The 14,273-nt window shown below is 43.4% G+C and overlaps 1 protein-coding gene across 1 annotated transcript; it reads left to right on the top strand.

Annotated features, from left to right (window-relative positions):
* The first annotated feature begins 2,268 nt into the window (after positions 1-2,268).
* Positions 2,269-4,883, top strand: LOC112236320 (neuropeptides B/W receptor type 2-like). The gene is made up of 2 exons (XM_024404898.1): positions 2,269-2,360; positions 2,734-4,883. The coding sequence occupies exon 2, from the start codon at positions 2,901-2,903 to the stop codon at positions 3,933-3,935; it is 1,035 nt and encodes a 344-aa protein (XP_024260666.1). The 5' UTR covers positions 2,269-2,360; positions 2,734-2,900; the 3' UTR covers positions 3,936-4,883.
* Positions 4,884-14,273: the final 9,390 nt, after the last annotated feature.

The raw sequence follows: 14,273 nt of genomic DNA, 5'->3' as shown, positions 1-14,273 counted from the left end.
ATAGACCCCTGTAGTGTTCCCATCAAAGACCACTGTAGTGTTCCCATCATAGACCCCTGTAATGTTCCCATCATAGACCACTGTAATGTTCCCATCATAGACCACTGTAATGTTCCCATCATAGACCACTGTAATGTTCCCATCATAGACACCTGTAATGTTCCCATCACAGACCAATGTAATGTTCCCATCATAGACCACTGTAGTGTTCCCATCATAGACCCCTGTAATGTTCCCATCATAGACCACTGTAATGTTCCCATCATAGACCACTGTAATGTTCCCATCATAGACCACAGTAATGTTCACATCATAGACCACTGTAATGTTCCCATCATAGACCACTGTAATGTTCACATCATAGACCACTGTAATGTTCCCATCATAGACCACAATAATGTTCCCATCATAGACCACTGTATTGTTCCCATCATAGACCACTGTAGTGTTCCCATCATAGACCACTGTAGTGTTCCCATCATAGACCACTGTATTGTTCCCATCATAGACCACTGTAATGTTCCCATCATAGACCACTGTATTGTTCCCATCATAGACCACTGTAGTGTTCCCATCATAGACCACTGTAATGTTCCCATCATAGACCACTGTAGTGTTCCCATTATAGACCACTGTAATGTTCCCATCATAGACCACTGTAATGTTCCCATCATAGACCACTGTAGTGTTCCCATTATAGACCACTGTAATGTTCCCATCATAGACCACTGTAATGTTCCCATCATCGACCACAATAATGTTCCCATCATAGACCACTGTATTGTTCCCATCATAGACCACTGTAGTGTTCCCATCATAGACCCCTGTAGTGTTCCCATCATAGACCCCTGTAATGTTCCCATCATAGACCAATGTAATGTTCCCATCATAGACCACTGTAATGTTCCCATCATAGACCACTGTAATGTTCCCATCATAGAGAATGTTCCACTGACCAATAATGTTCCCATCATAGACCACTGTTGTTCCCATCATAGACCCCTGTAATGTTCCACATAGACCACTGTAATGTTCCCATCATCCACTAATGACCACTGTAATGTTCCCATCATAGACCACTGTAATGTTCCCATCATAGACCACTGTAATGTTCCATCATAGACCACTGTAATGTTCCCATCATAGACCACAATAATGTTCCCATCATAGACCACTGTATTGTTCCCATCATAGACCACTGTAGTGTTCCCATCATAGACCACTGTAGTGTTCCCATCATAGACCACTGTATTGTTCCCATCATAGACCACTGTAATGTTCCCATCATAGACCACTGTATTGTTCCCATCATAGACCACTGTAGTGTTCCCATCATAGACCACTGTAATGTTCCCATCATAGACCACTGTAGTGTTCCCATTATAGACCACTGTAATGTTCCCATCATAGACCACTGTAATGTTCCCATCATAGACCACTGTAGTGTTCCCATTATAGACCACTGTAATGTTCCCATCATAGACCACTGTAATGTTCCCATCATCGACCACAATAATGTTCCCATCATAGACCACTGTATTGTTCCCATCATAGACCACTGTATTGTTCCCATCATAGACCACTGTAGTGTTCCCATCATACACCACTGTATTGTTCCCATCATAGACCCCTGTAATGTTCCCATCATAGACCACTGTAATGTTCCCATCATAGACCACTGTATTGTTCCCATCATAGACCACTGTAGTGTTCCCATCATACACCACTGTATTGTTCCCATCATAGACCCCTGTAATGTTCCCATCATAGACCACTGTAATGTTCCCATCATACACCACTGTATTGTTCCCATCATAGACCCCTGTAATGTTCCCATCATAGACCACTGTAATGTTCCCATCATAGACCACAATAATGTTCCCATCATAGACCACTGTATTGTTCACACAGTAACAACACAACGCCTAACAGTAAAGCAATCAAGGTAACATTATTTTGTTTACACACACCTACGTATATGTCGAGGAACAACAACGTGTTGGATCTTCATCCCTACAGGAGAGAAAGATAGCCTCATATTAGCAGCCATGTACCACACAGCAATATGACCATCAGTTTATCTGGCCAATACATTTCACAACGGGACTATGCGGAATAATATGGCTATTTATGCCTAGAGCATATACATTATAGGAACACTTTAGGCGACCGACAGCAAGGTGAGTGCCTCAGGCCTTGATATCTGAATGGAACGGGGCACTGTGCTGTGGTCTGACGTCACCTGTCCGCTTCCCCCCCCAATCCAACTAGTTGGGACGTGGACATCTCCAGCTCGCGTTGCTCCTGCTCACTGTCAAACAGAAGGCAGAGGGGGAAAGGAGCAAGCCTCCTCTGAGACGGTAAGCTCCTAAATGAGCTTTTCTTTTTTTTTTTTACATAAAATTCACCTTTACTTTTGATGGTGTATTAGAATTAGAATGGCACGACCATGATCCCGCATGATATTTTAAAACGTCAATATTATTATTATTATTGCTGAATACGTATTTCTGCACTCTCAGTACTTGATCCGTTTAAAAATAACATTTATACTTGTGGACCTATTGAAATATATTTGTGCATGTGGACGTCGTGGCGTTCCAATCCATTATGATGCAGGGTTACAGTATGATAGGCTATAAAAAAGTGTTTTGAAGAGAATATTAATGGCAGAACAGGTTTGTTATTATGTACTGCTTTTAAATTTGTATACAATATTTCTGTTCTCCATAGATTTCGTGATGCGCAACGCGTGCGTAAAACCAGACCGAGCCGACCTACACAGCAGCCAACAAGGCACTTCACGACTGCCTGTTTTTAACTCTGAACAAACATGCGTGCTGAACGACGTGCTTCCCTCTATACTTATGTGATATAATACCTTTTAGAAGACGTTGAAGATGGAGAATATATCTATCGCGAACACCCGCAGCGGAGCTCCGGTTGTGTGTAACGAATCCATGGACTACTATTATCTGAGCACGACTAACCGGACAGATCTGAACTGCACGCCGCAATCAGAGTTATACTTTTATGCCGACCTCTACGTGGTCCTGCCGGTGATATATTCGGTGATATGTGCCGTGGGGTTAACGGGGAACACGGCGGTTATCTACGTTATCCTAAAAGCGCCCAAAATGAAAACCGTGACCAATATGTTTATCCTAAACTTGGCGATAGCCGACGACCTGTTTACTCTGGTACTACCCATCAACATCGCCGAGCACCTGCTCCACTACTGGCCCTTTGGAGAGGTGCTGTGTAAGGTCATCCTGAGCATAGACCACTATAACATCTTCTCCAGTATCTACTTCCTGACGGTCATGAGTGTGGACCGTTATCTGGTCGTACTGGCGACGGTGCGTTCCAAGCGCATGCCCTACCGTACCTACCGCGCAGCGAAGATAGTGAGCCTGTGCGTCTGGGTCCTCGTGATTCTAATCGTAATGCCGTTCACGTTATTCGCTGGGGTCTACATCAGTCCGGACGACTCGGACAGGAAAAGCTGCGTCCTCAGCTTCCCGAGCCCGGAGAGTTTGTGGTTCAAGGCGAGCAGGATATACACCCTGATCCTCGGCTTCGCCATCCCGGTGTCGACCATCTGTATTCTCTACACCATGATGCTGTACAAACTACGGAACATGCGCCTCAACTCCAACGCCAAGGCGCTGGACAAGGCTAAAAAGAAAGTAACTATTATGGTGTTTATAGTCTTAGCCGTGTGTCTGTTCTGTTGGACCCCGTTTCACCTCAGCACCATAGTGGCTCTCACCACCGACCTGAGGACCACTCCGCTGCTCATCGGGTTGTCCTACTTTATCACCAGCCTCAGCTACGCAAACTCTTGTCTTAACCCTTTCCTTTACGCCTTCCTGGATGACAGCTTCAGGAAGGCTTTCAAGAAGATGCTAGAATGTAGACCGGCAGGAATGTAGTAGCCTACAGTGATTTAGCGGCTAGTGGATACATGTTTTAAGATAATATGTTAATATTGATATCAATCCAAACAAACTATGATTATATTATTTATGTATGCTTGAATCAGTGTTAGGGGCTGTTCATTTTGCCATAGTATGACTTAAATATTTAACATGGTGTAAATGATATGGGAAAACGAATTTCTATTCCGGGCAAGCCTGCCCTACTCATGAATTGGGGTGGAGGTTATTATGAAGGTTCTTCTCCTTATGCCATTTATTTTTCATGGACTTTTGTCTCCCTCTTCTGTCCCGAGAGGGCAGGTTGCCTACACTGTAGTGACGCTAAAGGGCCTTCAAAATCAGCGCCGTAACATATGGGAAGTCCTCTACAATGACCACACTGACTCAAGACAATGATGTAGCTTGTACACTTTGCTGTGAATAGTTCTTCTTCAAAGGCCTATGTCATTGTCAACAATAGTCAGTGGTGTCACATAAATGCATAGTCATAATGTATCCAGGCTAATCTACATGAACTAAATATGATAACTCATTCTACATTTCCTCAAGTCTATGTTATGGAGAATAATAATTACAACATATTACCGTGTTCAAGTATTCATTTGTGTTGCCATGACACCCTTTGAAAATAACTTTTAGCTTTTCTGATGTCAAGAGAGTCCACCTGGTACCTAATCACAGCTACTGTAGCACTTCTATACTGTATCGTCCAAACAGAAATACATTGATTTAAAAAAAAAATATATATATATATATATATCTGCTGACAAATAAAATATAAGCAAATAAACTGTGTGTTTTATTTTGTAGGATGGCAATATAGGCTCTCTTTCATAATGGACCTTACAGAGCATATGAGCCTACATCATTCTGCTGCTGTGTGCGTCCAGCTAAATGCATCAATACCAAATAAACCGAATGTGATATATAGGCGACGTCGAATTTCATTTTGTTTTTTAAATGGCTGTATTTATCTTTACTTATTCATTGGATATGATGTGTCATACAATAATGATGTGCTGACTGTCACATACCCTTAAATACAACAACAAACATATATATATATAGTAACTATGTTCAAGTAAATATTACTGTGCTATACTGTTCAGTATGCAAAATTCTTTATTAAAATAAATAAACAATCAAGTCCAATAAATTGTGCTAATCTAAATACCTTCACAGCCAAGTTGGGCCAATGTTTAGAATTTAGAGTTTAGAATTTAGAAATTTAGAATTTAGAGTTTAGAATTAGGTCTATTTCCAGACATTCAGTTAAATAGCCATTTATTAAACAATAGAAATAATATAATTTTCTATGATTTAAATATCCCCCCCCCTCGTCTAATGTTAATTGGGATCTAACATGGCCGCTGTAGAATGTTGGAGTGTCATGTAAATGCATCATAATGCAGAAACGTCAAAGTTCCGACTCTGTAAATACATGGTTCTGGACATCTCCGTGGCGGCAGAGTAGCCTAGTGGTTAGAGAGTTGGACTAGTAGCCGGAAGGTTGCAAGTTCAAACCCCTGAGCTGACAAGGTACAAATCTGTCGTTCTGCCCCTGAACAGGCAGTTAATCCACTGTTCCCAGGCTGTCATTGAAAATAAGAATTTGTTCTTAACTGACTTGCCTGGTTAAATAAATAAATAAATACATAAAATCTCCCTTATGAAGTTGACCACTAATCCCCGTCCGGTATCCGTACTAGTGGTGTTATTTCTGAAAGACCATAACAGGTGTAACAGATAATAAAACACGTACTCTCCTCCCACCTGCTCATCATACAACGGTGTGAAAACAGAGATAAGTTGTTTATTGTTTCACACATTATTCAGTTGTACAGATAACTTATATCTTTCTCTCACACACACAGTGTCGTAAAAGTGACACATAGGAGGGAGAGGAAGAGTGGGACGGAGTGATGTTTCAGTCATGTTACATGTAGGTCACAAAATAAACCTCGAGTGTTAGCAGTGACGTCTACGGGACGTGTGACAGTAGAACATAACAGTCGAGGTTTACACTTAGAATGAGGAATTTTTATGTTTTATTTCATTTTGACCTTTATTTAACTAGGCAAGTCAGTTAAGAACAAATTCATATTTTCAATGACGGCCTAGGAACAGTGGGGTTAACGGCCTTGTTCAGTGGTAGAACGACAGATTTTTAACCTTGTCAACTCGGGGATTCGAGCTTTCAACCTTGTCGGTTACTTGTCCAATGCTCTAACCACTAGGCTACCTGCCGCCTCTACACTCTAACCACTAGGCTACCTGCCGCCTCTACACTCTAACCACTAGGTTACCTGCCGCTTCTCCACTCTAACCACTAGGCTACCTGCCTCCTCTACACCCAACCACTAGTCTACCCTGCCGCCCCCCACACTCTAACCACTAGGCTACCTGCCTCCCCTACACTCTAACCACTAGGTTACCTGCCACCCCTACACTCTAACCACTAGGTTACCTGCCGCCTCTACACTCTAACCACCAGGCTACCTGCCTCCCCTACTCTCTAACCACTAGGTTACCTGCCGCCCCTCCACTCTAACCACTAGGTTACCTGCCGCCTCTACACTCTAACCACTAGATTACCTGCTGCCCCTACACTGTAACCACTAGGTTACCTGCCGCCCCTTCACTCTAACCACTAGGTTACCTGCCACCACTACACTCTAACCACTAGGCTACCTGCCACCTCTACACTCTAACCACTAGGCTACCTGCCACCACTACACTCTAACCACTAGGCTACCTGCCGCCCCTACACTCCAACCACTAGTCTACCCTGCCGCCCCCCACCCCTACACTCTAACAACTAGGCTACCCTGCCGCCCCTACACTCTAACCACTAGGCTGCCCTGCCACTAGGCTACCTGCCGCCCCTACACTCTAACCACTAGGTTACCTACCACCTACCTGCCACTAGGCTACCTACCCCTACACTCTAACCACTAGGTTACCTACCACCTCTACACTCTAACCACTAGGCTACCTACCACCTCTACACTCTAACCACTAGACTACCTGCCACCTCTACCTACCCCTACTCTAACCACTAGGCTACCTGCCACCTCTACACCACTAGGCTAACCACTAGGTTACCTACCCCTACTCTACACTCTAACCACTAGGTTACCTACCCCCTCTACACTCTAACCACTAGGCTACCTGCCACCACTACACTCTAACCACTAGGCTACCTGCCACCTCTACACTCTAACCACTAGGTTACCTACCACCTCTACACTCTAACCACCACTAGGCTACCCTGCCGCCCCTACACTCTAACCACTAGGCTACCCTGCCGCCCCTACACTCTAACCACTAGGCTACCCTGCCGCCCCTACACTCTAACCACTAGGTTACCTACCACCTCTACACTCTAACCACTAGGCTACCTACCACCTCTACACTCTAACCACTAGACTACCTGCCACCTCTACACTCTAACCACTAGGCTACCTGCCACCTCTACACTCTAACCACTAGGCTACCTGCCACCACTACACTCTAACCACTAGGCTACCTGCCACCTCTACACTCTAACCACTAGGTTACCTACCACCTCTACACTCTAACCACTAGGCTACCCTGCCGCCCCTACACTCTAACCACTAGGCTACCCTGCCGCCCCTACACTCTAACCACTAGGTTACCTACCTCCTCTACACTCTAACCACTAGGCTACCTGCCACCTCTACACTCTAACCACTAGACTACCTGCCACCTCTACACTCTAACCACTAGGCTACCTGCCACCTCTACACTCTAACCACTAGGTTACCTACCACCCCAACACTCTAACCAAATGGCTCAACTCAACTGTTTGTAGTAACAAGAAGTATTTGGGTGTCCTGGGTTCAAAAAGTCATACAGTATAAAGACGTTTAAAAAACAACAACCTGCACTTCACTAAAATATTATTTAAGTTTTAATTCATGTTTTTTTTTCGCAGCAAAGGTGAGAGCAAACTGAGATATTTCGGCCACAGCCTTTGTCAGCGTTTCATTAGATTTCACAGGCATATAGTGGAAGAGCCCCACCCACTGGCTAATATAGGGAACTACGGTTGATCTGATGGATTTATATTATTAGACCAACTTTATTCAGACACATGACTTATATCCATTATCACATTATAAATAGGCCCTACATATTTAATTAAATGATTAGGTCTCAGTCTGTCCTGTCTTTTTCCAACTTAAATATACACACTTAACAATGTTAAGTGATACAGTCCCCTTCCTCACAGAGAGATACATTGTTGACTGGCGTCGTATCCCAAATGCTGCCATATTCCCTATGGGTTCGGTCTAAAGTAGTGCATACATAGGGAATAGGGCCCTGGTCAAATTTAGAGCACTACATAGGGAATAGGGCCCTGGTCTATAGTAGTGCACCATATAGGGGATAGGGTGCCATTTGGAACAGGGTGCTACCTCTCACATGGTCACTCCTGCTCCTATCTCCCTCAAGATACAGGGTCACTCCTGCTCCTATCTCCCTCAAGATACAGGGTCTCTCCTGCTCTTATCTCCCTCAAGATACATTGTCTCCCCTGCTCTAGATATATGGTCTTTCCTGCTCCTATCTCCCTCGAGACATATGGTCTCCCCTGCTCTTATCTCCCTCTATATACATGGTCTCTCCTGATCTTATCTCCCTCTAGACACATGGTCTGTCCTGATCTTATCTCCCTCTAGACACATGGTCTCTCCTGATCTTATCTCCCTCTAGACACATGGTCTGTCCTGATCCTATCTCCCTCTAGACACATGGTCTGTCCTGATCCTATCTCCCTCTAGACACATGGTCTCTCTTGCTCTTATCTCCCTCTAGATATATGGTCTTTCCTGCTCCTATCTCCCTCTAGACACATGGTCTCCCCTACTCTAGATACATGGTTTCTCTTGCTCCCATCTCCCACTAGACACATGTTCTCCCCTGCTCTTATCTCCCTCTAGATACATGGTCTCTCCTGCTCTTATCTCCCTCCAGATACATGGTATCCCCTGTTATAGATACATGGGCTCCCCTGCTCTTAAATCCTTCTAGATACATGGTCTCCCATGCTCTAGATACCCGGTCTCTCCTGCTCCTATCTCCCTCTAGATACATAGTTTCTTCTGCTCTTATCTCCCTCCGTATACATGGTCTCCCCTGCTGTTATCTGCCTCTAGAAACGTGGTCTCCCTTTTTCTAGATACATGGTATCCCTTGCTCTAGATATATGGTCTCCCATTCTCTAGATAAATGGTCTCCCCTGCTCTCGATACATGGTCTCCCCTGCTCTAGATACATGGTCTCCCCTGCTCTAGATAAATTCTCATCTGATCTAGATAAATGGTCTCCCATTCTCTAGGTAAATGATCTCCCCTGCTTTAGTTACATGGTATCCAGTGCTCTATATAAATTGCCTCACCTTCTCTAGATAAATGGTCTTCCCTGCTCTAGATAAATGGTCTCCCTTGCTCTAGATAAATGGTCTCTCTTGCTCTAGATAAATGGTCTCCCTTGTTCTAGATAAATGGGCTCCCATGTTCTAGATAAATGGGCTCCCTTGCTCTAGATAAATGGTCTCCATTGCTCTAGAAAAATGGTCTCCCTTGTTCTAGATAAATGGTCTCCACTGTCTCCCTTGCTCAAGATAAATGGGCTCCTTTGCTCTAGATAAATGGTCTCCCTTGCTCTAGATAAATGGTCTCCCTTGCTCTAGATGAACGGTCTCCCTTGCTCGAGATGAACGGTCTCCCTTTCTCTAGATAAACGGTCTCCCTTTCTCTAGATAAATGGTCTCCCTTTCTCTACATAAATGGTCTCCCTTGCTCTAGATAAATGGTCTCCCTTGCTCTAGATAAATGGTCTCCCTTTCTCTAGATAAATGGTCTCCCTTGCTCTAGATAAATGGTCTCCCTTGCTCTAGGAAGGCTGTGGTCTGTGAGCTCCCCTCAGGGCATTCTAGTCTAACTGTATGACAGAGCCAAGTTAAAACAAGGACATGATTTAAAACATATACATATAATATATTGATGACCTTGGAACCTCTAATCCTGGCAATGTGACTGGTAAACTCATTTATGAGGCCAGTGCAATAGATTCTAATTTATGTTAAAACACTACAGTAGAGTTATTTGAGTTTGTCTTGGGAAGACAGTGACCACAGCATATTCTGTTTACTGTTCTCAACTGTATGATTACTGTATATCCCTGTAGCATAACTTTTTGATCTGCTTGAGGTAGATGTTGTACAGCTATATGTACAGACCCGTTTTTATAGGGACAGAATACAGACAGGCTAAATGTTGAGTTCTATCTAGCAGAGTTATTTCTACCTATTTGTTATACACATAGATTTTACATAGATTTACAGACGTATACTCTACTCTACTTTCAGGAACACAGTTGGGGACAGGCCTTGTGGATATTAATTAGATATTACACTCAAAGATGAACTTACCATGATCTTTTTGAAGTCATCTTTAGTTATTTTATATTAACTGTGAGAGACGGAATCTAAAAACAAAATCCAGAATAAAATACTTATGTCATGCAATAAAATACAAATTAATTACTTAAAAATCATACAATGTGGTTTTCTGGATTTTTGTTTTAGATTCCGTCAGTTGAAGTGTGCCTATGATAGAAATTACAGACCTCTACATGCTTTGTAAGTAGGAAAACCTGCAAAATCGGCAGTGTATCAAATACTTGTTCTCCCCACTGTGTGTGTGTATATATATATATATATTACAATTGGTTGGTGACATTTTTACATAAATCGACTACAGTTCAACTTAGTTCCTCAAAGTACACATGACTACCACTATAGCACAATGGAATGACCAACCAGCAAATTACTACCACAATACAGTACAATACCACCACTATACAGAACACATTACTAAAACTATACAGAACACATTACTAACACTATACAGAACACATTACTACCACAATACAGTACTCAATACTACCACTATACAGTACCCAGTACTACCACTATACAGTACACAGTACTACCACTATACAGTACCCAGTACTACCACTATACAGTGCCCAGCACTACCACTATACAGTGCCCAGCACTAACACTATACAGTACCCAGCACTACCACTATACAGTACCCAGCACTACCACTATACAGTACCCAGCACTACCACTATACAGTGCCCAGCACTACCACTATACAGTGCCCAGCACTACCACTATACAGTACCCAGTACTACCACTATACAGTACCCAGTCTACCACTATACAGTACACAGTACTAAGACAATACAGCACATTACCACCACCACCATACAGTCCTCAGTACTACCACTATAGAGTACCAGTACTACCAGTACTACCACTATACAGTACCAGTACTACCACTATAGAATACCCAGTACTACCACTATACAGTACCCAGTCTACCACTATACAGTACCCAGCACTAACACTATACAGTACCCAGCACTACCACTATACAGTACCCAGCACTACCACTATACAGTACCCAGCACTAACACTATACAGTGCCCAGCACTACCACTATACAGTACCCAGTACTACCACTATACAGTACCCAGTACTACCACTTTACAGCACATTCCTACCACTATACAATACTCAGCACTACCACTATACAGTACCCAGTACTACCACTATACAGTACCCAGTACTACCACTATACAGAACCCAGTACTACCACTATACAGAACCCAGTACTACCACTATACAGAACCCAGTACCCAGTACTACCACTATATAGTACCAGCACTACCACTATACAGTACCCAGTACCCAGTACTACCACTATACAGTACCCATCACTACCACTATACAGTACCCAGTTCTACCACTATACAGTACCCAGTACTACCACTATACAGTACCCAGTTCTACCACTATACAGTACCCAGTACTACCACTATACAGTACCAAGTACTACCACTATACAGTACCCGGTACCCAGTACTACCACTATACAGTACCCAGTACTACCACTATACAGAACCACGTACTACCACTATACAGTACCCAGTACTACCACTATACAGTACCCAGTCTACCACTATACAGTACCCAGCACTACCACTATACAGTACTCAGCACTACCACTATACAGTACCCAGCACTACCACTATACAGTACCCAGCACTACCACTATACAGTACTCAGCACTACCGCTATACAGTACCCAGCACTACCACTATACAGTACCCAGTACTACCACTATACAGAACCCAGTACTACCACTATACAGAACCCAGTACCCAGTACTACCACTATATAGTACCAGCACTACCACTATACAGTACCCAGTACCCAGTACTACCACTATACAGTACCAGTACTATGACTATACAGTACCCATCACTACCACTATACAGTACCCAGTTCTACCACTATACAGTACCCAGTACTACCACTATACAGTACCCATCACTACCACTATACAGTACCCAATTCTACCACTATACAGTACCCAGTACTACCACTATACAGTACCCAGTACTACCACTATACAGTACCCGGTACCCAGTACTACAACTATACAGTACGCAGTACTACCACTATACAGTACCCGGTACCACAGTACAGTACCCAGTACTATACAGTACCCAGTACTACCACTATACAGAACCACAGTACTACCACTATACAGTACCCAGTACTACCACTATACAGTACCCAGTCTACCACTATACAGTACCACAGCAGCACTACCACTATACAGTACCCAGCACTACCACTATACAGTACCCAGCACTACCACTATACAGTACTCAAGAACTACCACTATACAGTACCCAGCACTACCACTATACAGTACTCAGCACTACCACTATACAGTACTCAGCACTACCGCTATACAGTACCCAGTACTACCACTATACAGTACCCAGTACTACCGCTATACAGTACCAAGAACTACCGCTATACAGTACCCAGCACTACCACTATACAGTACCCAGCACTACCACTATACAGTACCCAGTACTAACACTATACAGTACCCAGTACTAACACTATACAGTACCCAGTATTACCACTATACAGTACCCAGTACTACCACTATACAGCACATTCCTACCACTATACAGTACTCAGCACTACCACTATACAGTACCCAGTACTACCACTACATTACCCAGAACTACCACTATACAGTACCCAGTACTACCACTATACAGTACCCAGTACTACCACTATACAGAACCCAGTACCCAGTACTACCACTATATAGTACCAGCACTACCACTATACAGTACCCAGTACCCAGTACTACCATTATACAGTACCAGTACTACCACTATACAGTACCCATCACTACCACTATACAGTACCCAGTTCTACCACTATACAGTACCCAGTACTACCACTATACAGTACCCGTCACTACCACTATACAGTACCCAGTTCTACCACTATACAGAACCCAGTACTACCACTATACAGTACCCAGTACTACCACTATACAGTACCCGGTACCCAGTACTACCACTATACAGTACCCAGTACTACCACTATACAGAACCACGTACTACCACTATACAGTACCCAGTACTACCACTAGACAGAACCAAGTACTACCACTATACAGTACCCAGTACTACCACTATACAGTACCCAGTACTACCACTATACAGTACCCAGTACTACCACTATACAGTACCCAGTACTACCACTATACAGTGCCCAGTACTACCACTATACAGTACCCAGTACTACCACTATACAGTACCCGGTACTACCACTATACAGTACCAAGTACTACCACTATACAGTACCCAGTACTACCACTATACAGTACCAAGTACTACCACTATACAGTACCCAGTACTGCCACCATACAGTACCCAGTACTGCCACCATACAGTACCCAGGACTACCACTATACAGTACCCAGTACTACCACTATACAGTTCCCAGTACTACCATTAAAGTACAGTACTATCACCATACAGCACATTCCTACCACTATACAGTACTCAGTACTACCACTATACAGTACTCAGTACTACCACTATACAGTACTCAGTACTACCACTATACAGTAATCAAATCAAATTTATTCATATAGCCCTTCGTACATCAGCTGATATCTCAAAGTGCTGTACAGAAACCCAGCCTAAAACCCCAAACAGCAAGCAATGCAGGTGTAGAAGCACAGTACTCAGTACTATCACTATACAGTACGTTACAACCACTATGTAGCATAGTACTACCACCATACAGCATATTACTACCACTATACAGTAGTCAGTACTACAGCCATACAGTAGTCAGTACCACCACCATACAGTAGTCAGTACTACCACCATACAGTAGTCAGTACCACC

This window comes from Oncorhynchus tshawytscha, linkage group LG16, assembly GCF_018296145.1.
Source record: "Oncorhynchus tshawytscha isolate Ot180627B linkage group LG16, Otsh_v2.0, whole genome shotgun sequence".
Classification (NCBI taxonomy): Eukaryota; Metazoa; Chordata; class Actinopteri; order Salmoniformes; family Salmonidae; genus Oncorhynchus; species Oncorhynchus tshawytscha.
Note: the sequence above shows the minus strand (reverse complement) of the source record. Positions and strands in the feature narration are given on the sequence as shown.

What these genes read in the sequence shown, in the direction of transcription:
- LOC112236320 (XM_024404898.1), top strand. Translation starts at nt 2,901, where the DNA reads ATGGAGAATATATCTATCGCGAACACCCGCAGCGGAGCTCCGGTTGTG.